This window comes from Urocampus carinirostris, chromosome 6 (genome assembly GCF_059441175.1).
Source record: "Urocampus carinirostris isolate Australia breed hairy pipefish chromosome 6, RoL_Ucar_1.0, whole genome shotgun sequence".
NCBI classification, from domain to species: domain Eukaryota; kingdom Metazoa; phylum Chordata; class Actinopteri; order Syngnathiformes; family Syngnathidae; genus Urocampus; species Urocampus carinirostris.
Genome location: NC_142354.1, coordinates 28,796,493 through 28,824,470, shown reverse-complemented (window position 1 = coordinate 28,824,470; position 27,978 = coordinate 28,796,493). Strand labels below are relative to the sequence as shown.

Below are 27,978 nucleotides of genomic sequence, written 5' to 3'. Positions count from 1 at the left end.
TACACACCAAAGAATTCATATATTTCTTGCGAGCTATAGGTTTCCGACCCCTGTCCTCGTAGCTTGAATGTACAAAATCATAAATAGTATTTTATTTTCAAATCACTTACTGTATTATGTTTTTTTCCAGGTCCATGTAGGTGGAGCTGAGGCCATGTGAAGAATCCAACCAATCAGGGTTCTACTAGAGGAGAACTCTGCTCCATACGGTCACCAAGTATTTGGACTTGAACACGGATGACAAAAGGAACGTGTGCAAGAGAGTGAGGAAAGTGTGAGTGTGCGCGAGTGTGTTTATTTCTTTTTTCCTCCATTTCAAAGAAACAAGACAACCCTTTCATCATCACTCGTCGAACTACCAAAGGAGGTAATCTTCTCCACAGAAGATCTATTTTGATAACCGAAACAACACGATAAAATGTTGGGGGGAGACAAAAATTAGTGAGGACGGGAAAAAAAGGAAAAAAAAACGAGTTATTTTTATGCACGTAATATAAAAAAATCTTATTTTTAAAGGAAAAATTGCATTCTGGGTGTTTCAGAGTGTTTCAAGGAAAAGAGTTCAAACACAATGTGTCTTTTATTTTTTTGTAAAATATGCAAACTTTTGATTTCCTGATGTCTGTTGTTTGACGTTCAACTTGCAGCAGAGAGGCAACAGTTTTTGTAGGTGGAAAATGGAAAACAATTTTGCTGGATGCCGTTATATCAAATGTGGGAGGCAAACCGTTTAAAGTTACTTCTTCCTCCAACTGCTGCAGAGATTTCTAGTCATGCACCAATGATAGAAACGCATTTTATTTATGAGTTTTAAATCCTTTTTTTAATGAGTGAACAAAAGACAATCAATTATTTTTATTTATATTTGACTTCTTTCTTTTTTTCTGCAGATTTTTTAGACCATTTTAAAATAAAATAAAGAAAATAAGACGTTATTTTTTGGGTAGTATCTTCAAATACTACAGAGAAGCCACTGAGGTATAAGCTGACATTTTTTGCCGCATTGTACTGTTGACCCTTTTTGCTAACCTTAAGCTACAAGTATTCACCATTGGAATAGGATGTAACCAAATGAAAAATGTCCTCAAATGAGACGAGTACAGTTCATTATTTACGAATGTCAAAATCCAAGTGCTGCAATTTCTTAGATTTTGTGTCAAATGGATCATGAGAGAGACACAGAGCTGCCAAATACATAGGTAAAATTGTGATGCAAACGGTAGAAATGTTGTTTTTTAATTGTAATTTCTCTACTTAGAGATATTTAACTTGTTTTCTAGTCAATTAAGAAAAAAATATTTTAATATTTTTTATGTTTTATCATCTGTTTCCAATGCATCTGCATAAAACTTCAGTTACATCAAAATATGACAAACTTAAAACATTTATCAAACTGTTTAAAGGGACACTGTGTATTATTTTCTGCCTCCTAGTGGTTAAAACAAAAAACCACTCACTAAAAAAAAACAATATTGTTTTAATTAGTGCCCTGTGTCTGGCTGGCAACCAGTTCAGGGTGTCCCCTGCCCACAGCCCGAAGATAGCTGGGATGGGCTCCAGCACCCCGTGACCCTACTGAGGATAAACTGCAGATAATGGATGAATGAATGAAGGTTTTAAGTAGTAAGAAAAAATACATGAGCTATCATATAAATGTGCATTTCTTTAAATACTCATAGCCCCAAAAAATGCATTTATTTTACATAGCCTGAAGATAAAAATGAGAAGAAAAATCGAACAGTTGGGTCACTTACAGTAATTTTTAATCTTCATGGTTTTTTGTGGCTCTTGTTTTTGGTAACATTACACTATACAGTGACTTCTTGCGATAAATATTACACAGTGTCCCTTTAAAGCACACTTATCCGCAAAACAACAATTCTTCTACGTTACAAGCTAGCATCCTCTTCTCCTTTGCCAAAAGAAGTGTTACAGACCTCACAATGAGTAACCTGGTCCCGGAAGATAGTTTGTCTGTTTTTGTACAGTAGAAGGAAGAAGAGTTGATAATTATTTTCTATTCATCAGTATATCGCATTTTCCCTTTACACTCACAGCTCTTCACTGGATTACTTAATTCACCATACAGATTCGAAAATTCAATACACATAATCAGATTTACAACAAATGATGAAACAAAAGACATTCGTACAACCAGCGTTACTTTTAACAAAAAAAATAATGTTTTACACTTGCCTTTTTCTCATAGAATGTTTCTTTTATTAACTTCACAATTCTACTGCAAGGCTGAGCACATGAACAATCGACTAAAAACGTGTCACCTACTCTTTTTCTTTTTTAACCTTCAGTAGTTGGCACAGATGTTCGCTAAAAACACATAAACAGAATTTATGTTTCACTTGAAACTTAATTCCGTTCTTAACAAAATCGAAATAAATGCCCTGAGGCCATACAAAACATAAACAAATTGATCACCAAACCAAAATATGTTTATTGTTTTTATTAAGAAAACACACTTCTTTTACAATTCAAACTGTTCCCCTCACAATTTTCAAAATATTTTTTATAAACACTTTACTAACATACTTTTTATCCTGTCTTCCGTTTGCAATCGCAGCTGATAATTGTTGGAAAATATCAAAACGCAGCATACCGTGCACAGGCGACATATTCTCTCTAGTGGTTTATTCGCAAATCACACTCTGACATTCCCTCCAGAAAACCAATTAAATTGGCTTTTTTCTTATCATTTAAAAAAATAATACATTTAAAGTTTGTGTATTTTTAGATCTCACCCAAGCTCCGCCATTTTCCATGCCTAAAGGCAGTTTAACCCTTTTTAATGTTTTAAGCGCAAAAAAAGTCTGTGACTTAAATTCATGTGCTACATTTGTTTTTTGAAAAACTTGAATTTTCGGAGTACCCCTTGTTATCATCCATAAGAAGTAAATTCAGTTAATTTCCACACAAAAGATTCGACTTGTGCCAAAACTCTGGTTACATAGCTAGCAGAGCAACGGAACTCGTTTATGAATTAAGTACTTCCAGTGTTTAATTTTTACATTTTTATCTCACTTGTAGCATATTGTGTGGTAAAAGAAAACACTACTAAAGGAAATATACAGTATACTAAAAGCAACAAAACGTCAGCACTGCTAGCTAATACTGGAGTGGATTCGGAACTAGTAACATTTTCTGTTTTGAAAAAACTAAACGACTAATGGATGGGAAACTACTATCCATTTGCATTAAAACAAACTCTATTAAAGATACATTTCAAATTGTGTTGAATAAATTTAGTTTAGCCCAGCTGAAAGTCCCAACTTACATAGCTAGGATTTGCCACTAGCGGGAGTACATGTTAACCGAGCTAAGGGCTAACGACAGAGTGGCTTTTGGGCACATTTTGTAAGCTAGGCAGCTCACAAAAATGATAGTGAAACTACTACCTACATGTATAAAAAATGACTTCTGTTGAAGATACTTTGAAAATTGTTCTGAATAAGTATAGCTCAATTGAAAGTCCTAACTTTAACCTTTATGAACTAAAAGGAGCGGGAGATTATCTTGCTATGATTAGAACAAGAATACTTACTTACACAATAGGCTGGTGGACCGGCTGAAAATAGCTCACAAGTGATGGGTCCTTTGATTTTCCTAGGAAATTTGATTTCTAACTGGCATGAGAAATAATTGACAGGATGAGTTTCTTTGAACACATCCATTATTGTCAAATTTCTTATCATGGGGCGGCAGTAGCTCAGGAGGTAGAGCGCTCGTCTTGGGATCGAGGGATCCCAGTTCGAATCCCGGCTCGTCCGTGTTACATGTCGAAGTGTCCTTGGGTAAGACACTGAACCCCTAATACCCCCAATAAGCAGGTTAGCGCCTTACATGGCTGCAAGGCCGCAATTGGGAAATGTGGAGCACATTGTAAAGCGCTTTGGGAAGTCATTGACTTGAAAAGCGCTATATAAATGCAGATCATTTCATTTCATTATCATTTATCTATGTGAATCACTCAGTGGCATTAAACAAGGTGGATGTTTTAGCAGTTGACTCAGCCTATTTTAACTCTCATTCTAATTATTACAACTCAATGATAACATTAACAGCAGAGTCAAAAGCTAGTTTTTTGTTTTAGAAATGCATAAGTAACTAGCCTTTCATGCTAATCCGTAACAAAAAGGTAGCTCTTGCTTCCAAAAGCATGGTGACCCCTGCGTTAGCGAAATACATGCTAACCGAGTTAAGGGGCTAACAACCAGGGTTGGGTAGGGTTACTTTAACTGGATTACTTTCAATTACTTTTGGATTACTCCAATACCAAATATGCTAATAAAAGACAAAATAAACTAAATATGAATAAAATGATGACTCACAACACATGGTAAGCTTTCTCTCCTGGCTTTGATCTCTTTGATCTCCGGCAAAACTAACATAAAATGCGACCGAAACAAAATGAAAATAAATCCAAGCAGCTTGCCAACATCATTTTTGCCGTTCCATGTCTTCCGTTACTCCCCAAACCTGCACAAAATTTAGTAATTTTATTCAGATTTAGTTTCTTTTGTCTTTTATTAGCATATTTGGTATTGGAGTAATCCAAAAGTAATTGAAAGTAATTCAGTTAAAGTAACCCTACCCAACCCTGCTAACAACTAAGCATATTTTTGGGCTATTGTTTGTACACTTGCTAGATGTTATATTATAGGGCCATGGTATTTAGACAAATACATTATTGCTATGCTAATGCATACCCAAATATTGTCTCCCAAAACTTTCTTAGCCGAGGCAATAAGTTAAAGTGAAATAACTACTGCAAAAACTAAAATGTCCGAGTATTACTATTGCTTCATTTCATTACGTCCTATTCCATGATAAGGTGAAACTCTGAAGAAAAGGGTTGCTTTCATAAGGGGCAAAGGCCAGGGATTCTTTACTGTTCCTAGCGATCTGGGGGGTTTTAATGTAATCTGTATTTACCGCGGGCTGTAGATCAGCATGACGCCCTTTAAAGTTCCCCACAGCCACGTTGAGAAGTGGTTTTAAGCGGTTTTAAGCGACTCGTCATTTAATCGGTCACGGGGAGGAAGACGTGCACCTGTAAAATGACTGCATTGATAAATCAACGCGTAATATGAGGGAATTCTGATGGAACGCTTACGAACGAGGCAGGTCTTTTCTCAACGCTGCTGTTGTCACCTGTCTTTGCATTGTTTTGTTGACGCTTTTTGTACAGAGTTGTTTCTTTTTTGACTGTCACTTGAAAACCTTTCGGAGCTAACTTGCCTTATTTTTTGATGATTTTAGAACTAGAGACTTTTATCTGTAAAGGAATCGAATTTCACGTTAGGTTGTAGGTTTATTTGTGCCGATTACTTGCTGGACTTTGTTTTTTCTCGTTTTGGTTCAGAAGAATCCTGTTTCTTTTGTACTGATGTTGTGCCGTTGAGCCTTTTTGTAAAAAAAAAAAACAACATCAAACAAACACAAAAAAACCCCAACTAAACAAAGAAAAATAGAAGCGTTTGCTGGTGAACAGCTGAACCAAACCCTGACTTTGTATGCTGACTCGAAACATTCATAGTGACGCTGCATCAGTGTCGTTGCTCGACCTCTGTCCTTGCTACAAGCCATTGTATCCACATAAGCTTTTCTTTGCAAACTGTAAACATTTTGGCTTTAAAATTCCTCTTGGTTTTTAAAAGATGAAGCTCAAGTGCCATCAGGGAAGGTATGCATGCCTCTTTTCCACTATTCATTACGAGGACCGCTCGAGAAGTCTTTCCTTAGGTTGTGGTGCAAACTGTCTCAAAATAGTTCATGTAAAACTGGAAAAAGCTGTTGAAATAACCCATGCTGGTCGGGTAACCAAGATAAGAGGATTTGTGTTGATTTCAAGATTGTGTTTGGGACCCGAGGGAAGTAAAATATATGTAATATACATATATGTGTATATATATATATTTATTTTAAGGGGGAAAAAACTTCAATAAGAAAGAACTGAACCTAAAATGAGCAATGTTTTCAGCCAATGCGGGATACATTCTATTTTGCGGTGGGTGGGTGTATTGATCCCCTAACCACTAGGGTCGTAGGAGCACCATTTCCTGTGGTGTGTCTTGGGATAGCACAGCCTGGTGGCGCCCATCCCTTTTCTGCACGACACAAAAAAATAAACGGGTCAATCTGACTGTTTAATGGAAAAGAGGCATTAATATTTTAGTAAGTGATAAAAAAAGTCATCAACACTTCCTAATTTTAGCGAAGCCGTGATGTTTTTCTGTTTGTGTGTATAAACTGCCTAAAAAAATCCAAGGGATTGTCGTTTAACAAATATGGACAAAGCATGAAAATCCATCGAGTTGGACATAAGATGGTATTTTTTATTTAATTTTTTGGGTTGGGGATGCAAAAACACACAACGATTTGCTCTTTTTTCCTATTTGTTTGTTTTCTTTATGTGCTACGTTGTTTATTTGTGCAACCAAAGATGTTTTTCCTGTCACCCTTTGAGGACCGATCCTGCCATATGTAGAAATAAATTGGAAAATGAATAAATACCTATGAATATATGCCATATAAATAATTGAAAGCCTAGATAAATCACGTAATAACTAGATATATGACATGCAATTCTGTCGTACATTTCGATTTTTATTTTCTAGTGTATTTTGTTTCAAAGTACAAAAATTCAACAAAGAACATGACAGTACACAATAAAATACACCACAGTATACGCAACAAAATTTGAATGAAATAATAAATGACTAAATAAATAAATCCTGAAAATAAATTATCACTCATAATTAAATGAATAAATTCCATTTATGTCATTTATATGAGATGTATTTATCCTGTCACATATAATTGTAGATATTTATTATACAATTTTCTTTCTACGTCTAGCAGTCCGTCCTCCATATTCCACCACACATTCACGTTGCTCTCAACAAGATGCTTTCATTCGATACCGAATGGCGTTTTCATGCACTCAGAATCCAAAGTGGTTTTCTTTCCATTTGGGAAGTAAACAGGAAGTCCCACGCTTATTTACCGCTTATCGGGGAGAATGCTGCAGTGCACGCTCCTAGAAAAAACTCGTGGGCTTAGAAAGCTTCCAGGAGGAGCACCATGTGCAGTGAGAGCACATTTTGTATATAGTTTTTTTTTTTTCACTTTTTCTGTTATTTTTTTCCCTTTGTGTGAATGTGTTTTTGTGATTTTTTTTTTCGTGTTTTATAAACAATCTAGATCACAAAGAGGCTAGCAAGCCGTCTGCATCTAAGGCGCCATGAAGGAGTAGGTCATGGGAAATGTTTCTATAAAAATGAAATATTCAATCCAACACACACGGAAAGGATTTTGGAACTATGAAATGACTACTTTGTTACAACGCAGTGTTTATTTATTTTCTACCAAATTAGAAGCGAACCTAACGTCACGGTTTTATGATGCCGGGAAAAGAACCCGCGTCGAGAAGAGCTGAATTGTGGTACATCATACTCTGTTCAGTTTCTCGCCATGCACTTATTTGTACTTAAAAACGATTTCATAGCAGTCATCCTGACAGGAATCGATGACTTGTTTCATAGCTTCAAAATATTTTGCTGCTAAAACAGGATATTGCAACAGGTTGCAAGAAGTGAACCAGTTTGCGTTTTCTAAATCTCGAAAGAATCCTAATTTCTAGAAGTATTGTTATACATACAGTGCCTAGCAAAGTTTTACCCCTCCCCCTGAACTTTTTTCATATTGCTGCATTTCAGACCTCAAACTTCAAGCTAAAAAAATGAATATACTTTCTAAAAATCATTTAAATATGAGACACAATTGTAAGTAGGAGTTGCAAAACTATTGTCCCCCTCTGAGTTAATACTTTGTACAAGTTTTGTACAAGCTGCTGCGATCACAGCCTCAAGCCTTTTTGGTTATGTCTCTATAGGTTTTGCGCATCTTGAAACAGAAATATTTGTCCATCCTTCCTTACAAAACAGCTCAAGTTTATTAAAGGTGGAGTGCGTGGTTTGAGGTGTCCTTAAAAAATTAAATATTTTCTCTATTTAGTATGTGTTAATAATGCCGAACGTATGTGAGAAGACCCCGTGTGCTAAATATTCCATTGCTTTTATATGACATTTATTAGGTCTTTTTGGGGCGGAACAAACCCCTAAAAAGATGAAAAAAGAAGAGTCAATTGGAATTCACCAATCAGCCGGGGGCACACGTAGACAAAATCTTCAAATCAAAACAAACTGTGGAGATAGAGTTTTCTTGCTTTTAGCAACTATTTACATTGAAAATAAATTCATCAATTAAATCGTACTCTGAGGAAAGAAATGCCATGTACTTGCACGCAAATCATTTGTTACTCTGGAGCCATCTCCTGGCTTAACGTGATTGCAGCCTTACGTTTTCAAATCGCGCACCCCACTTTTAAGCTGTGATGGTGATCGTTTTTGCAGAGCAGTTTTCAGATCTTTCACAAATGCTCTGTAGAATTGATGTCTGAACGTTGGCTTGGCCATATTAACACTTATATTGTTGGTTTAAGCTAACCAAAGGCCAAATAATGTGGCTAGGCACTGTACATATGAAAACAATAAAAAAAACCTTCGAATCAGATTTAGAAAATGCGTGGGTCGCCTCTCGCCTCCTGCTTGCGAACAGTTTTCTTATTTATACAAGAACTCTTTTTGTACAGTTTTGTTAGAGCAAAGAGCTTTTGATATTTCTTTTTTTTTTTTTTGCAAAGCCACTTGGCTACTGTTGTCTTCCTGTGCCAGAGTTTTTAAAAGTTGTTACTTGTTGTCATGTTTTTTTCTAAAGATTTGATTCTAAGAACAGATTTTCCTTTTGTCTTGGTTTTGTCTATGAATTTGAAAATGTTGTAATTTTTCTTTTTTAAATAAAAACCATTGTTTTGGTGATAAACGTTAGTGTGGCTGATTTCCATACAATTGGTATGTTTAACATGCAGGGAATAAGACGACGGAAAACAGATTGAGTTTGATTTAATTCCGAAACAAGCTTCTGTCTAAAATGTATCAGCCTCCCAGAGTCATCCTGTTTTGTACTTATAAGGACAGCATGGACAGATCCCCAGCGTTAGACCATTAATGCCTAATGCCTGCTCTTCTAAAAACCTTGACACATTCTCTGCCCCTGGTAAGCCTTTCTATTCATCCTGGATTATTTATTTTTTTAGTCTTTATTCCAATTCCTCTGTCTGCGAAGCACCTTTTGTTACTTCCCTTGCGTACGATAAAACTGTCGACATGACGTGTGTGTCCGTGTTTGGATTCTCTCAGCCAAATACAACAAAGTTAACCCTAAATAGCTATAAACCCCCTCTTCCTAATCACCTAAACATTCAAATTGTACATTAAACTATGTTAATAAGAGAAATACGATATCAACGAAATTACTTTATTGAGCTACTCGGCACTCATAAAACTACGACTTACAAAAACAGCACAGACTGATCCCCAAAGTCGGATTGTTGACGTTTCTGCCTGTTATGCCTCCTTTTCTCCTCGTGAGACTTTTCATTTATTCAGCCTTGCATTATCAGACTGTGTTTTTGTTATTCCATTTTCTCACTCTGCGGAGCTCCTTTTGTTATTCCCTTGCCTCCATTAAAACTGTCTACGCGTATCCGCATCTGTATCCTCTCCGCCAGTTACAACAAAGTTAACCCCAAAAAGCTATAAAACACATCTTCCTGATCACTAAGTAGACGTTCAAGTAGTAATTTTGCATAAATATACAGTAATAAGTAATACCTCTTCTGTTGCTAACCAAGGTGTATACAAGGTGGTGAGGGAGCACGAGAGAGTACAATAATATAAAAAATAGAAGAGTGCAGGGTCAGGTATGTATGGCTGGAAATGCACATGCTTGACTGGGATGAGGTAATGCTGGCGGTGAGCGGTTTCGAAAAGTTGGCCCTCTAGTGGTAGTGTCTGGGAATTCTCGTTACTTGGACTTTCTCTCATATGTCGGGCAAGATTTTTGCCCGAAAGACATCTCATATCTTGAAATTCTCGTAACTGGAGTAGCTCTTATGTAGAGGGGCCGCTGTATACCCAATATTACGCGCAGAGAAGTCCGATTGACATTTTCGTCCGACAGCAAGTACAAATATGCCTCGCTACTTCGCACGTCGGTAATTGCTTGTTCACTCCTTTGCAGATTTTGAATTGCATTGTTCTTTAATGGGCAGCACGGCGGCGCAGTGGTTAGCGCGTGTGTGGCACAGTTCTGAGGTCATGAGATTGGACCTACCTGTGTGGAGTTAGCATGTTCTCCCTGTGCTTGCGTGGGTTTCCTCCGAGCACTTCGGTTTTCTCCCTCGTTCCAAAAACATGCATGTTAGGTTAATTGACCGGTCCAAATTGTCCCTAGGTGTGAATGAGCAAGTTAGTTGTCGGTCTCTGTGTGCCCTGCGACTGGCTGGCAACCAGTTCAGGGTGTCCCCTGCCCACTGGTCGAAGATAGCTAGGATGGGCTCCAGCACCCCCGTGACCCTACTGAGGACAAGCAGTGCAGATAATGGATAGATGGATGTTCTTTAATGTCATTGATATCAATGTATCGTTCATTGTGGTCAGAGAGAGCACGCAGCAAATGCTGCACAGGGCAGATCGTATGGGCGGGCATAAGTGTCTCTGATAGGCTGACTGACAGCATACACCCAAAATCCGGGGTATGCGTAGTCAACATCTTCGAATCAAAACATTGTGAAGAAAGCGGCTACTAGCTTTTAGCGGCCATTTACTCACCACCTAAATCAGACACTGACGAATGTCAGAAATAATGTTCAGTGGATTATCGGGTTCCAGAAGCGATGTGGGCAGCGTTGGAGAGAATGCAATAGCGGTGCTGCAGGTCCGGCCTTCTGCTATGGCTAAGCTAACAACCTTCACAAACTTCTCCTGCGGAGTTTTTGTTTCGTATGTTTAGTCCCAGTGTAATATGGGTAAGGTCTTTAATATTTGAGAATGCATAGTATACATTTGTATGAATTTGTTTATTGTTAAATTATTCAACAAACAATTGGATTTTCTTTTTAATGTTTTGTATATTAGAACATTCTTTGTTTTGTGCTCTATTTTTGATCGGTCCAAAGTTTCCAATAGTAGAATAAAAAGGAGGAAATTAAAAATTAGATTCATCAATTAAAGAAAAAAATAATCGGCCGAGGCAGCACGGCGGCGCAGTGGTTAGCGCGTGTGCGGCACAGTTCTAAGGTCTTGGGAACCTCCTGTGGGGGTTCAAATCCAGCAACCGGACTTCCTGTGCGGAGTTTGTATGTTCTCCCTGTGTTTGCGTGGGTTTCCTCCGGGCACTCCGGTTTCCTCCCACATTCCAAAGACATGCATTTCAGGTGGATTGGCCGGTCCAGATTGTCCCAAGGTGTGAATGAGCGAGCGAGTTGTCTGTCCCTGTGTGCCCTGCGATTGGCTGGCAACCAGTTCAGGGTGTCCCCTGCCCACTGCCTGATGATTGCTGGGATGGGCTCCAGCACCCCCTGACCCCACTAAGGATAAGGGGTGCAGCTAATGAGATGAAATGAGATAATCGGCCGATTCATCAGTTATTAAAATAATCGTTAGCTGCAGCCCTAGTGCAAAAGACACCACAGAAAATTACAGGAAATCTTCATGAACTAAAGAACAACTCACAGATTATTTTATTTCTTCATCCTGCTAAAGGGAGTACCAGAGTCGGCTATTATGTCACAAATCTTACCAAGCCATTAACCACAAAAGTGCACACATTTTCACAAGGCAGACACTCAGAAAGGTGAGGTTGTACAAAAAATGTTTTTTTTGTTTGACAAGCGCTTGTTTGCCCGAAGAGTTCAGCATCGAAAAGGAGTCGGAGCTTCAGTCGCGCCCGCCTCCAAAAATCTGTAAGAGGAAGCTGAAAAGGTAAATGATGTCCAGGTAGATGCTCAGCGTGGCAAACACGTATTCTTCAGGACTGATGCTGAAGCGCTTGTTTCCTAACAGCATCTGAGTGTCGAATGCCAGGAACTGCAAAAACAGAAAGTTCAATTTCAAACAACTCATGTTTAGGACTTCAAAGGGGGACAGTTACGGTCTCTGAGACATAAAATGAATGCTATTTGTCCCGCCAGTTATGTTGACCACAGTATAAAATTAATTTGTACACCAGATGATGGCAGTAGCCCTTTGGCCACATTGCCCTTGTGTCACAGGCCAGAAACGGAGACAGGGCCCAGTAGCGTTCGTTGACTCAGTTTTATTGATAAAGAGAGAGAGCAGGGCTTGCTTCCACGATCCAACGATCGTCGGACACGGGTTGCTGATGACAGTAACACGGAAGTTGCACTTCCGTGTCGAGCGAGGATAATCGTAGGCAGCAGGACGGGACAGCAAGGACGGTATCGAATCCAGAAACGGGTCGGCAACAGGTATCAGGCAGGAGAAAACAGGGCAGGAAAATGTCGGAAGATATGAGCTTGCCTAGCTGGGAGCATAGGTTTGCAGACGGTCTGACGGCTTCCACTTGGTGCCCTAAATCAGCAATCATGAAATCAACTATCCATACTGAGCGAGTACTTGGATCGGATTGATACTATTGTCTCGGGACCGATACTGTTTTCCCATTTTAAATATCACTACAACAATGTTGTTAGTGGGTTGTGGGAGTTTTGGGGTTTTTAAGGGTTATTGTTCTATCCTCGTTATTCATTATCCATTATCCGTTATCGGTCAGTTCATAATACGCTACAAAGCCAAGGAGCCGGGACTCTTACTCTCAGCCAAAAGGCCAAGCTAAGGTCCTAGCCCTAAAGCCTTGCTGCGATCATTGCGAATGCACCGTTCCCGGAGGTACTGCAATACCGGGCCGATGCTTGGAGTGGACAGAGCAGCGCTCAGGCACTGGGACAATTCTAGAACCACAGTACGGGTTGTAAGACTATACAAATAATTACATTACAACTTTCATGTTCGATCCAGTTGTGTTTACACTCTAATTCAGGGTTGTCAAACTCATTTTTACTCGGGGTCCACACGATAGAACAAAAATTCTCTCAGGGGCCGGACTAGTCGATTTAGGAGAAAGAAAAAAAGGGAGAAAGACATAAGAGAAAGAGAGGGAGAGAAAAAGAGAGAGTGTGAAACAAGGAAATAGAAAAAGGGAGAAAGAGAAAAAGAGAACGTAAGAAATAAAACAGAAATAGTGAGAGACGGGGGAAAGAAAGAAAGAGAAAGAAATAAATCAGAGAAGAAATTGAAAGCGAGAAAGAGAAAAGGCAAGAAAAGAGGAGAGAAACAGAGAAGGGTAGAAAGAGAAAGGGGGAAAGCAAGAGAGAGAGAGAGAGAGGGAAAAGAAAAAAAAGGAAGAGAGAGCAAGAGAAGGTAAAAAAACACAGAGCGAAAGAGACAAAGAGGAACAAAGAAAGATCCTGCTCGTATATCCAATATCCGGTATCGCCACGTCCGTCTCGTCCTGTCCGGTATCTTGCTCCAGTCTCCAGTATCCGGTATCGACCCCGTCTGTCTCGTCCTGTCCAGTACCTTGCTCCAGTCTCCGTTTTTGATCCCGTCCTGTCCGGTATCCGGTATCGATCCCATCTGTCCCGTCCTGTCCAGTATCTTGCTCGTGTATCCGGTATCGATTCCGTCGGTCCGGCCCTGTCCGGTATCCGGTATCTGTCCTGTCCTGTCAGGTATCTTGCTTTGGTATCCAGTATCCGGTATCGATCCTGTTTGTCCCGTCCTATCTGGTATCTTGCTGTTGTATCCAGTATCCTGTATTGATCCCGTCTGTCCCGTCCGGTATCTTGCTCGTGTATCCACTATCTGGTATCGATCCCGTTTGTCCTGTACGGTTTCGATCTCGTCTGCCTCTGGCTTCCAGTTTTCCTGCGCCTGACTTCTCTGTCTCGCTTCTTCCGCCCAGCGATCACCAAATGCGTTTGTGTACACGCGCATGACTGCCCCATTCCCGTAAAATAAAGCTTGTGTGAAAACGTTACGCGTCTGGGTCCTCCGTTCGGCCCTGACAAATAAATGTATTCAATGTTCTTTCACTGCCACCTTTTAACCCAATGCAGCCACCAACTCAAAAGGTTTGCCCACCCCTGTCATAGGATGTGTACTTCCATGTTTTTGCAAATTAAAATAAGAAACATTTCTCACCAAAGTAAATAGGAGGGCTCCTAAAACCGCATAAATGGCATGCAACCAGGGAACCTGTGAAATGAGATCAATATTACAAAAGTAGGATAGCATGAGTCTAATTTAGGAAACGCGTTGCAGGGCTTGGACTAGATTATCCGCGATCCTAATCAGGGATTAGCGTCACATTTCTCTAAAAGGGAAAGGTCTCATAAATTACGTACGTATCCGAAAGGGACGACGATGGAGAGCATGATGGAACACAACAGCATGACCATGCACATGGAAAACAGGACGCCCTGACATGAAGTAACGTCGATCTGAAAACAGGAAAATGAGAACAATAATTCATACAGCGATACATATTTTGCACACAGTACCCTGGTAAAATATTTTGGGTTTTTTTCTGAGGAACCAAAGAAAATATACTGATAAGTGTATAGTCAAGTAGACTCTAATAAGGAGAGGAGATATCAATGAATTCTGAGCTTGCATGGAGAACGTAGAGGACTGTACAAAAACCCTCAAGATGTGAAAATTCCGACCTGAGACCTTTCTTTTTTTAAATCTCCTGTGTTACAAAAAGTAAAGAACAGCAATGTGATTGGCCAATTGTGACAATGATGTAAATAGGGTATAACAGTCAAAACAACAAACAACAGTAAGCAAAATAATGAACTGAACTGGAGACCTAAATTTAAGAATTTTATTGTATTCTATTGTACAGCTTTTTACAGGCAAATCGTTTATTGTTTCCTTTTGTTCATTAATGATTGATGTTGTTTTTTGTGCTGTGCCTAAATTACAAAAACACAAACGAGTAATAAAAACTAGATTTTTTTAAAATTGTTAGCAGTTAGAACAATCACATTTTTTATATTTACAATAACCTAATAAAATGTAATCTTTTTCAAAAGCTGATTGAGTTCTGCGGTCAGCACACGTTAGAAATAAATACCTGTTATTAGTTCGCTATTTGAAGTATATTTTATTAAATTACTTTGTAAACTATTGTTTCGACTAAAATAAGAAACTAATACGTAAAATGAGCGAAATGCTCTATCATTATTTCGTGTTAAGTAACGTTTTCTTATATTACAAAAAAAAACCAGTTCTTAAAGAATCAAAAATAGGCACATTTACATAATAGTGTCATGATTACAGATGTGATTCATCTGTGCCCGCTCATTTGGCACCAACCGCTGCGGGTTCTAATTGGCCCCCTGTCTCTGTTTGAACCCAGTCCTGTCAATCCCCTGTTGTCAGTCCGTCTGCAAACCTCTGTTTATACAAGGCAAGTCTTTTTCAACCCTGACTCCCGCCTGTCACGTTTTTTATCCCGTTTGTCTCCGGCTACGACCTGTTTTGATCCCGACCAAGTCTGCTCTCTCGTCCCGATTTACAACCCATTTTTGATCCCGACTACGTCCACTCTCCCGTCCTGGCTTACGACTCGTTTCCGACCCCTAACACGTTTTTGCTCTCCCTGTCCCGATTACCGACCTGCTTTTCTGTCCCTGACACCACCATTGCTCGCTACGGAAGATTAACTTCCGTGTTTGGATCACAGTCCAAGTCTGAGAGCGACTTGCTTCCCGCGTCCAGCGAACACCGGATCGTGCGCGCAGCCCTTCCTCTTTCTTTCAGTAAAATGTTAAACGTTACGCAATAGGTTCGTGTTTCCGGTTTGGTCCTGACAAATAGTTATTTCGTGCAGGGCGGCATTAGCTCAGCAGGTAGAGCACTTGTCTTGATCAAAAGGTCAACGGTTCGATTCCCGGCTCCTCCGTGTTATATGTCGAAGTGTCCTTGGGCAAGACACTGAATCCCTAATGCCCCCGATAGCAGGTAGTTGCCTTACATGGCTGACGCTGCTATCAGTTAGTTAGTGTGTAAAAGGGAAAAGTGTGAAGCACATTGTAAAGCGCTTTCGGAGGTCTTCATTGACTTGAAAGGCCCTATATAAATGCAGACCATTGACATTTGTTTCTTATTATTCAAATCAAAATTGTTTTGCAATAATTTAAGTCAGGGGGCACTAAATAGTATACAGTATCCCTTTGAGAGGACACCTTTTTTTATACTACCCCTTTTTCTTTATTTTCACACAGAATGATCAATATTTCTAATATTAAAATCCAATGACTTCCAAATGATTTTTTTAAAGGTGGGTGGTATAACATGAACCATTTTGGGGATTATTTTCGTCAAAATTAGGAGGTGTTTTAATAACCAGACTCATTGGGCAGATTTCAAACAAATTGATCGATTAGCTTGGGTCAGTAAAAAAATAAAAAATTGTATATGCAGATTCATTTGGCATTAAAACAAGATCATTTTATACTTCAACGTATGTTGACTTGATTTGTTCATTGTTATCTTTAAAAGAAAAAATAGAGCTCCTCTGAAGTATGGTCGTCTTTCTTATACTTTGTTATCCAAGGCCCAATTTTTTCATCAAAGAAATTTCAAGGCGACATGCCTACAGAATACATTTATAAAAAGTTTAAGTTCACAATCTATTTCTTTCATTGTGTCTCCAGTTTGCTTTTTTTTTTTTTAAAAAACGTTTTATTTATAAGATGACATTTTTTTTTTTTAATCTTTTTTGAGCCGAGGCACTTTTTTTGTGAATGAAAAGCTGCAAACCGTCATTCGGAAATTTTTATAAATTGATTCCCAGCACTATTTTTGTGTTTTTATGCAACTTAAGCTGTATTTTGGGATTTTACTATACATTTAAACTATATTTTGAGTTTTACTTTATTTTGAAATGGGCGAAAACTATCTGGCGGTGGAACAAACATTCTTTACAAGATTCTAATTGTTTTCATTCGTTTTTGTTTTGTTTAGTAAGAAAAGAGAAAATCAGCAAAATGGTGTGCAATGATTTTACTTTATATTTTTATATGAGTACTTTTTCAGTGCTATCTTAACAGCTTTATCAAACAAAAACTTATTTATACATTTTTCCAGACCACCTGATGAGCAGATGATTAGTATATTTATATAATCTGCTGCCCCCTGCTGGCACGGATGGATGTTACAGTTACTCGACTGATCACTGGAAGAAATCAGAGACACCGAACAATGGCATGCTTTTTATGCAAAGATAAAATTGGGCAATTTCCTGCGGCATATTAGACAAGGTCTCATGTTACACGACTGTACCCTGGCACACTGGTTGAAGAACATAGAGTCAAGTTGACTTTTTCTCACCTTGCTTTGGAAACTGAAGACGGTGACTGAAAAGCAGACGAGGGAGGTGATTCCCAAGCACAGCACCACCGACTTAGTGTTGTAGAAACTGCGGAACACAATTATTGGTATTATATTCTGTACATATAGCGCGTATTCCTCTAGCGAGGCGAGAGGCGACCTGAATATGAACTCACCTCGACACAAATCCCATCATGAAGGCCATGCTTAAAGTCTGTCGGAACAAAAAACAGATACCCGGTAGTTCACACCAGGTACACTCATCCATAATAATGCTGCTTCTATAAAAAAGAATACTCACAAAGAGAACTAACAAAATGATGTTCCAGGGAAATTGCCTCCTGTAGGGAAACAAGAAAAAAATATGTAGCCTGTTTAGAACACCGTTTGCAGATGTCCGGTATTATTATTTTTTTATTCTACGTAATGGTTATTAAAAAATAGAGTTACCTCAAGTCACCGCAGCAGGATAGAGCGATGTAAGTGGCAAAGAACATGAGACTGTCCGAAAAAATCAAATTATTGTTTAAAACGAAACACAACAACAATTTGAGTTAAAAAAATGTTAGAACTTACTAAGATGCCATGTACAAGCTCGGATGAGTCTGAATGTAGAACCTGACGGGTGCACTGTATAGAAGGACGTGGAATTATGACCTGAGCATTTTAAACAATCCCGCGACCCTAATGAGGATAAGCGGTACGGCTGATGAGATGAGATGAGATTTTAAACAATTAGTAAAATTGTTGTTTATTCAACTGTGTTTTCTTAGAAAAAACACAGAAAAAAAATCAGTCTGGTTTTAGAAGCAACCACAGTACATAAATTGCCCTTTTAAAGATTTTAAATTATTTTGGTTTGGTTTGAAAAAAAATTATTGACACTTTTAACAGCAATTAAACACATTTACAATTTCATTATATCATATTCTAACAATATGAGGTTTGAACAATTTTTATCGACACTTTTAACAGCAATTAAACATATTCACCTAACAGCAATTAAACATATTCACAATTTCATTTTTTCATTTTCTAACAATATGAGGTTTGAGCAGTACATTCACAATTTCAATATATATTAATCTAACAATATGAGGTTTAAACAATTTTTATCAACACTTTTAACAGCAGTTTTTGGTTTTTGGTTTGAACAATTTAATTGAACATTTTTTATAGTTCTGGTGCTTTTTGATCTCAGAGCTGCCTTTGATACCTTAGATCACCACATTTTGATAACAGGAAACCTTTTATCCATTTCTTATACTGTTTTGAACTGGTTTTATTCCTACATTGCAGACCCACATTTCACAGTAAGTATGAATGCATGTTCCTCCAGAACCCGTTAAAGTTAAATGTGGGGTTCCCCAAGGTTCAATTGTAGGCCCTGTACTTTTCAAATATATATATGCTTCTCCTTGGGGATGTCATCAAGAGACACTGAGTCAATTTCCACAGTTACGCAGACGACAACCAGCCGCCCCCCAACAAGACCTATAAATACCCTTTTAAAATCCAGGACAAAACAGAGGTCTTAGTCATCAGTCCTGAAAGTCAGAGAGAGAAGCTTTACCAAAACTACAAGACCTTTTACCTTCAATTGGGCTTTTTTTTTTTTACTCCAAGCTCAATTTTATTTCGCTTATAAAAAATATAATTAAGATGGGGTTTTATCATCTAAAGAATATAGCCATAGTCGAGGGTTCTCCCTCAGGTTAACACAGAGGTTGTTAGGATTCTTGTTACGCCCTGCTCTCCGGTCTTCCCAAAAAGACCATTGCCAACTTGCAGCTTCTTCAAATTACAACTACTATATCTTATCTGCTTTAACACAGAATGAAATGCTGCTTTCACTCATCAACCCAGTTTAAAAGTTTTAACTCTGATTTATCTTTGGAGCTTTAATCTCTGAGTTAAAGCTATCCAACTGCTATGACTCAAAAATTAGTTAGAGTTTGCTTTAACTCAGGATTAAACACTGAATTCACTCTTTGACTTTGAGCTTAACCAGCTTTATAAACAAAATTGAAGTCACTAAATAACAAACAAGGTCCTTTCGGGAAGAGAAAAGTTGGGCTGACGACGTCACAGTTCACCTCATTTACAATACATAATATAAAGTGATAAGTAAATAGTTCCAATTAATAAAAAAAACCTTACCAGAATGTGAAAAGACAAACGATTGCCATGGTCACCAAAAGCTGAACCATGAGAATAGCGTAAACCTGTAAAAATAAATAAATAAACAAATAAATAAATAAAAAAACACCTGTCCTGCCATGGGTCAATATTATATATTATTATATTGTTTTGTCCCTGACTACTTCAAACTCTGAGTTTTGTGTTTTTATGAAATGATTTCAAAAGCAAAATCTATCAGTCTTGTTCAAACTCTGGAGGCGGCCATTTTGAGAATGCTTGCTTCGGTCTACAGCAGGGGTTTCAAACTTGCGGCCCGCAGGAAAATTGCATTTATATGAATGCTTCATGTTAATCTAGCCCGTGCAAGTATGATATGCATTTGAACTTTCTTGATCAAGCGGACCTTGAGCCTTTTTAGGAGCACAAACTTTTGTGAGAAGCTCTTCTCCAACTTGAACTTTAATAAGTCCAAGTACAGGTCCAGACTTACTGATGAGCAGATTCAAGCCCTACTGGTGGTCTCCAATGCTTCTTCCCTCAAGCCAAATGTGGCTCAGGTATGTGAGAAGAAGCGCTGAAGAAGGTCTTCAGAAGCAAGAAGTAGGTAAGCGAAGCCTTGCTCAGAACAGTTCAGGTTTAATGTTATATTCATGTTCAAGACGTTTAAGGTTAAATAACTTTTAATACAGACATTTGAAACTGTCCATCCGTCCATTATCTGCATCGCTTATTCTCAGTAGGGTCGCAGAGGTGCTGGAGCCCATCCCAGCTATCTTCAGGCAGTGGGCAGGGGACACCCTGAACTGGTTGCCAGCCAGTCACAGGGCATATTTGAAACTGAATCATAATAATTAAATTTTCAATCTATCATCAAAAAACGACAAATATTTAAAATAGCCAAATTAGCAATGCTTACAAATCCATACCACAAAACGTCAAGTTACAATATATACAGTACATAGTATTTGAAAAATAAAATCTAGTCCCTAAAAGAAAAATAACATTTAGCTCAACTATCTGCCAAAAGAAGATTATATTTTCAGTGCACAAATTCAATATTAATTTAACTCCCTTTTTTGAAGTAGTTCGTCTCATTTAGTAATTATGTAGAACAATCTTTGTCTTGACTTCCTCTTTAAACAGCATTATTATAAATTTACAAAATATGTTTGGACTGCGCTTGTTTAAGGTTAAATAACTATTAATCAGGATCGGGTAGGGTTACTTTAACTGGATTACTTTCAATTACGTTTGGATTACTCCAATACCAAATATGCTAATAAAAGACAAAAGAAACTAAATATGAATAAAATGACTAAATTTTGTGCAGGCTTGGGGAGTAACGGAATACATGGAATGGCAAAAATGATGTTGGCAAGCTGTTTGGATTTATTTTCATTTTGTTTCTGTCGCATTTTAAGTTAGTTTTGCTGGAGATCAAAGCCAGGAGAGAAAGCTTACCACGTGTTGTGAGTCATAATTGTATTCATATTTCGTTTCTTTTGTCTTTTATTAGCATATTTGGTATTGGAGTAATCCAAAAGTAATTGAAAGTAATCCAGTTAAAGTAACCCTACCCAACCCTGGTACTGCGCTTGTTTAAGGTTAAATAACTATTTATATAGACATTTGAAGGTAAAGGTAAGATAAAGGTAACATGTGAAAGTTTTATCAGCACTTTTTTTGTGGAAACGCTGATGAAGCCCTGCCTCTCCCAGGCTCTGCCTCCAGCAGCCCCCAGGTCAATTGAGCTTGAGACCCCTGCTCTACAGCATTCTCAAAATGTTCGCTTAAAGTGATTGTTTGCAAAACAGGTGGATTTGGATCTCTAACTCGTTATGAATCAAATTTCTATGTCTAGGGCACCCATAAAACATTTCAGAGGGGAAAAAAACAGTTTACCTTTCTGATAAAGGTCCGCCTGATGGTCTGGTCATCCCACGAAAACTGGGCCTGCATCTCTTCATATCCTTTGTGAACAAACCAAAAAGAAAATATTTGAACAAACTTGCAACAATGTGTTGTAAAATCGGCATGAATCCTGACCAGCTTTGTCATTTTCTGGTGACAGTGGCAAAATTGTTGCCCCCTGTCATGGATGAAAACATTGTAAATAATGTGTCTTAACTAATGAAGCACACAAGTTAAACAATGGATACCTTTTAAATATAAACTTTTCAATAAAGAAATTTCTCTGTAGGAAGAGAATTAAGATCATTTAAAGTATTATTTTTATGTTTTAGAGTTACAATTGTCTTTATTGTCATTGATAACATCCATCCATCCATTATCTGCACCGCTTATCTGTAGTAGGGTCGCGGGGCTGCCGGAGCCCATCCCAGCTGTCTTCGGGCAGCGGGCAGGGGACACCCTAAACTGGTTGCCAAACAGTCGCAAGGAACACGCAGACAGACAACTCACTCGCTCATTTCTCCTTAGAGACAATTTTGACCAATTACCCTGACATGCATGTTTGGAATGCGGGAGGAAACCTGGAGTGCCCGGACGAAACCGACACAAGCACGGGGAGAACATGCAAACTCTGCACAGGAAGGTTGGTAGTCTGATTTGAACCCACGACCTCAGAACTGTGGCGCAGACGCAATAACCACTCAGCTGCCGTGCCGCCCGTCATCGATAACAAAGTAGTGGAAATTGATTACAAGATCAGACATGTGGCACTCCAAGATAAACAAGTCATAAAGACTTTAATGAAGAGGAATAAGCGAAAAGATTTTTTTTCTTAAAAACTGTCTTAAAAAATGTTTCTTTTTGTGTTGTTCTTATTTCCCACTCATTATGCTACAGTTCTTTCTTTCTACTCTGCAGCTCCACACAAGTTAAATTTAAGTTTTTAGAAAAAATACATAAAATAAATAAATGGTCAAACAGTAAAAATGAACTAAGAAAATAAGAACTTGTATGAAGCGAGATTATCGATGCTTTAAGGTGAAAACTGTAAAAATTCAAGTAATTAAAATTGACCCCCTAAAACACACAAACTGTAATTTTTCCAGGTAGGATGTTGTCAGTTTGTTAGCAAATATTTATTTTGTTTTATCAATTTTCAATATTGTTTCTGTTTTTTACTTTTTTCTGTGCTCTTTTTACCACATACAGTATTTATCTCTCGTTTGCAGGACTTGGAGTTCCACATTGTGTCAAGGTTGCCCATGGCGCCCAATTGGCCCCGCCCGTTTGGCGCCGGCTGCGGCTCGTTGACTGATTGGCTTCCCTCCTATTTAAGCTCAGTGCTCTCACCCTTTGTCAGTCCGTCAACGGACCTCTGCACCCGCAAGACTTGTGTTTTGACTCTGTCCGGTTTCCTGCTTGTGTCCGGTATCGTTCCCGTCTATCTCGTGCTGCTTGTTATCGGACTCCAGTCTCCAGTGTCTAGTATCGATCCCGTCTGTCTCGCCCTGTCTGTTACCTTGCTAAAATCTCCAGTATCGGGCATCATCCCTGTCTATTTCGGCCTGTGTGATATCGTACTCCAGCTCGTGTAACTGGTATCGATCTTGCTGGCCTCTGCCTTCCTGTTGCTCTACGCCGGACTTCTTCTGCCTTTTTTCTTCCGCCCAGCGATCGCCAAATCACTAGCATTTGTGTTAACGTGCATGACTGCCCCATTTCCCGTAAAATAAAGCTTGTTTAAGAAACGTTACGCATCTGGGTCCTCCTCCTCTTCTTTTATTTGTTCCGCGCTTGTTGATAATTTCATAAATTTGTAACAACGTAAAACTATTCTGTGCTCGTATAAATCAGTTTTTGAGCATTTTACCTGCAGTGGCTTCCTGATAGGATGGGGGTTCATGATCAGTGTTGAGGTCCTGAAAAAAAAAACGTGTAAACCTATTATCACAAGTGATCATGTCTATGAAGACCTCAATCCACTATTCCTTAATACCAGGGGTCACCAACGTTCTGAAAATATTTTACCAGTCAGTGGTCGTTGTGATTTTCTCGGAAAACGGTTTTCTCACTAGCGTGAGGAATCATTAACATGATCAGTGTCATTAAATACTTGATCAATTCATCCAGAACACTTTTAAAATTTAGCCTATATTTATAATGTAAATGAGTCAGGAGTTTTTCTATAAAGCAGATGTGTTTTAACACTACTGATGATTACAACCTGGTAATAACACAATAATAGAATAGTAATAACATAGTAATAAGTCGCCATTTTCAAAAGGCACACCAAACTGGTAGCGCGAATGGGTAACAAAAAAGTAGCTCTCGGTTTCAAAAAGGTTGGTGGCCCTTGCTTTATAAATGTGTTTCAACAAAGGATGACTTTACAATCCAAGTGTAACGGATTAAACATATCAAGTGTAAAGACACATTGCTATTTTGGTCCAGAGGAAAACAAAAGTATATGAGGTAAGCCTGTTTGATATGCTTGATGGGTTATATTAAAATAGATCAAAATATTTCCCAAACAAACTTTCGCAATCACTTAAAGTTCGAATATTCTTGCGCAACATTGAAAAGCCATTATGCCACCTGAGAAGGTGTCATGGTTGCCCATGGCGCCCAATTGGCCCTGCCCGTTTGGCGCCAGCTGCGGCTTGTTGACTGATTGGCTTCCTTCATGTTTAACCTCTGTGCTCTCACTCACCCTTTCTCAGTCCGTCAACAAACCTCTGCACCCGTAAGATGTGGGTTTTGACTCTGTCCGGTTTCTTGCTTGTGTTTCCTGTCCGGTATTTTATCCGTCTATTTTTGTCCTGTTTAATATCGATCTCCAGTTTTGTTACCGGCTATTTGGTCCTCTTAAATATAGATCCCCAATTTTGTTCCCGGCTATTTTGTTCTGTTCAATATCGATCTCCAGTTTTGTTCCCGGCTATTTTGTTCAGTTTGATATCGATCTCCAGTGTCTGGTAGCATTCCCGTCTAGTTTGTCCGGTTTAATTTCGATCTCCAGTGTCTGGTATCGTTTCCGTCATCTCGTCCTGCTTATTATCGGACTCCAGTCTCCAGTGCCTGATATCAATCCTGTCTTTTCTGTCCTGTCCGGTATCGACCCCATCTGTCCGATATCTGCTCGTGCGATTAGTATTGATCTCGTCGGCCTCTGGCTTCCTGACGTTCCACGCCAGACTGCTGCCTTACTTCTTCCGCCCAACTATCGCTGAATCACTGGCTTTTGGGTTAACGTGCATGACTACCCCATCTCATCTCATCTCATTAGCCGTACCGCTTATCCTCATTAGAGTCGCGGGGGGGCTGGAGCCCATCCCAGCCATCTCCGGGCAGTGGGCAGGGGACACCAGCCAATCGCAGGGCACACAGGGACAGACAACTCATTCGCTCATTCACACCTAGGGACAATTTGGACCGGCCAATTCACCTGAAATGCATGTTTTTGGAACGTGGGAGGAAACCGGAGTGCCCGGAGGAAACCCACGCAGGCACGGGGAGAACATACAAACTCCGCACAGGAAGTCTGGAGCTGGATTTGAACCCACGACAGGTTCCCATGACATGAACTGTGCCGCACAAGCGCTAACCACTGCGCCGCCGTGCTGCCCGCCATGACTACCCCATTTCTCGTAAAATTAAAGCTTGTGTGAGAAACGTCACGCATCTGGGTCCTCCTCCTGTTTCGGTTCTTGACAAAAACGTATTCATTTATGGAACGATTTAGATGTCAACTTTAAAGATGTCCCTAATTCCTATCAATTTAAAATAATCACACACTGTGTATTTTACGCAATTATACTAAAGTTTCTCCGGCGCCGTCACGAATGGCAGCCACTCCAGCAGCTCCCGTGTTATTTTCGATTGTTCTCAGTTATTTTCGATTGTTCTCAGCTTAGGGATGCTGCTGGAAAAGTGAATTTCCCTTCGGGGATGAATAAAGTATCTATCTATCTATCTATCTATCTATCTATCTAAAGAAGATTAGTATATCTAGCGTTTATTTGGGTATTACATTTTATTGGAGTCACTTGCAATACTAATTTAAGTTTGAAATGTATATATCTGTTGTGTTTTCCTTTTTTTGATTTTGAATACAATTTTCTCCTGCCAAGAAAAAAATCAGAATAGGGGTAAGCACTTAAAAGCTTCGGCTTCAGCATACTCCCCCTGGGCCCATGTTTATGTATCCTATTATTTTATTGTCCCGCTGTTTTTTTGTTCAAATAGTGTATTGTTTCCTTTTGGTAACTAATGATTGATGTTTTTTTTCCCGTGCTATGCCTGAATAAAAAAACAAACAATCTAGATAACAATCCTCTTAGAGAAAAGGTCAACAGTTATGCCAAGTTCATCGTCAAAACTTACCTTTGACTTCTTCATTGTTTTTCCTTTGTAGTATTTTTCAATAAATTATGAGGTTATCCCCGGGAAATCTCAAGACTCACAGCTCTGTGCTCCTAGCTTGACGGCTACCATGTTATCCAGAGTATGCTGCTTGTTGTCGCCCCGAATTTGTAGCGTGGATTAGGCAGCAGCTTTACTGTCCATCCTCCGCGTGGTTAATCTCTCACTAACCCTGATCCAGAGCCGCTTCTCTCCTCTCTCTAATGAGGTTGTTCCAGCACAGTGCAGGTAGTCTCCAGGCGTTGAGAAGAAACCAGAATGTTCTGTCCCAAAAAATGAAATGAGGACTTGATGAATCATCTCGATGCAGCAAATCTTCGTTCATTGAAGGCACTTACTTCAAAGATTATAAAATAATGCAGTGTAGGGACAGACATTGAAATTCTATATGAAAAATAAGATTCTAGGTTTCAACCAGGGGATCTATGACATCATGCTTTGTGTAAGCGACAAGTTTGGTAACGGTTGACTAATGAGATCAACGTTAAGAATATTAGGATGCTCTTAAGATGGGCCTTTCAGTTAATGATGAGTTTTACTTGTGTTGTAATATGGAAATTTGTCACTGCCAGTATGTAGTCATGATTGTACAATTTGATCTTGTCTAACTTTCATTTTTGTTGTTGTGGTTATGTAACTTCAGTTGTGTTCTATTTTAGACAGAAGTGGCCTTAAGCACTTGTGTTCTTACCGTTACCCCACTTATTAGATAGATAGATAGATAGATAGATAGATAGATAGATAGATAGATAGATAGATAGATAGATAGATAGATAGATAGATAGATAGATAGATAGATAGATAGATAGATAGATAGATAGATAGATAGATAGATAGATAGATAGATAGATAGATAGATAGATAGATAGATAGATAGATAGATAGATAGATAGATAGATAGATAGATAGATAGATAGATAGATAGATAGATAGATAGATAGATAGATAGATAGATAGATAGATAGATAGATAACATTGTGAGTCAGAAAAAAACAACAGGAGAAAAACAAAACAAAAAAGGTAAATCTACAAACAGTTAATTGATTAATATATGTAAAGATAAGTGTCTTGTATGTTGAAGCGAGAACTTGTAGAATGTTTAATAGTGACAAAGGTATCTAGATAATTGATTCAAAATACGGTAATACATTTATCAATTCATCAATTCTCAATAAATCAGATAATCGGTCCACCACTAAAACCGACAAGAACTACTTTAATAATTGAGCAGAACTTCACCTTGAGCACTTGAGAAGAAATACAATCATCATTAAGCTTAAAAATGACTCAATTAATTTATGTGGAACCCTTAAGTTAAAAAAATGCTTTAGCAAATGAAGAATTGTACAATATTCTTTCAATGAACGGAATACGACCAATTTGTTCTCACATGACTGACCAATGCTTTCAATATCTATTTCTCAAGTTGCAGGAAAAAAAACATACAAATAAAACACAAAAATTCAATGTTTTGAGTATTTTATTGATCACTCCTACCACCTGATTAATAAATAATAGATAATTGTATCTTGGGCAGCATGGCGGCGCAGTGGTTAGTGCGTGTGCGGCACAGTTCTGAGTTCTTAGAGATCGAACCTCCTGTGTGGGGCTAGCATGTTCTGCCCGTGCTTGCGTGGTTACCTCCAACATTACAAAAACGTGCATGTCAGGTTAATTGGCCAGTCCAAAGGGTCCCTAGGTGTGAATGAGCGAGTGAATTGTCTGTTCCTGTGTGCCCTACGACTGGCTGGCAACCAGTTCAGGGTGTCCCCTGCCCACTGCCCGAAGACGGCTGGGATGGCTCCAGCACCCCTGCGACCCTACTGAGGATAAGCGGTGCAGATAATGGATGGATAATTGTATCTTATGATAAAAGCATATTTCTATTTTGGCAAAGGTATCTATATAATTGATTCCAATAAAAGCAATTCATTTATTTATCTGTTATTTGTTAAAAAAAAAAAAAAAATCAATGAATTGCTGCACTACTAAAACCTGACTATTTTTTCTCTTGTCAGTTGGAACTGAGGACATTGCATCTATTTCTCGCGGTCCTAAAATCTTAAAAATCAAATTAGGTTTAACTTTTCTTTCTCGAGATCAACTTTAGGCTCAGCGATATCCTCTGTGTTTAATTTGCTGTATGGAAATATAGCTGTTAAAT

General features: G+C 38.6%; 2 protein-coding genes across 3 annotated transcripts in view; one reads left to right on the top strand and one right to left on the bottom strand.

Annotated features, from left to right (window-relative positions):
* Positions 1 to 8,898, top strand: part of rbms2a (RNA binding motif, single stranded interacting protein 2a) — a 53,550-nt gene extending 44,652 nt beyond the window's left edge. For both annotated transcript variants that reach the window (XM_088338657.1, XM_088338656.1), the window contains exon 14: positions 131 to 8,898. The gene's annotated coding sequence lies outside the window, so the exon portion shown is untranslated. The remainder of the gene's footprint in view (positions 1 to 130) is intronic.
* A 2,738-nt stretch (positions 8,899 to 11,636) lies between these two features.
* Positions 11,637 to 26,018, bottom strand: faim2b (Fas apoptotic inhibitory molecule 2b). The gene is made up of 12 exons (XM_088337214.1): positions 25,776 to 26,018; positions 23,263 to 23,311; positions 21,384 to 21,451; positions 19,500 to 19,564; positions 17,916 to 17,969; positions 17,790 to 17,840; positions 17,641 to 17,680; positions 17,516 to 17,553; positions 17,340 to 17,427; positions 14,345 to 14,440; positions 14,142 to 14,195; positions 11,637 to 12,005 (listed from the first exon to the last, which is right to left on the bottom strand). Exons 1-12 carry the CDS (start codon positions 25,788 to 25,790, stop codon positions 11,856 to 11,858), a joined length of 768 nt encoding a protein of 255 aa, XP_088193340.1. The 5' UTR covers positions 25,791 to 26,018; the 3' UTR covers positions 11,637 to 11,855.
* Positions 26,019 to 27,978: the final 1,960 nt, after the last annotated feature.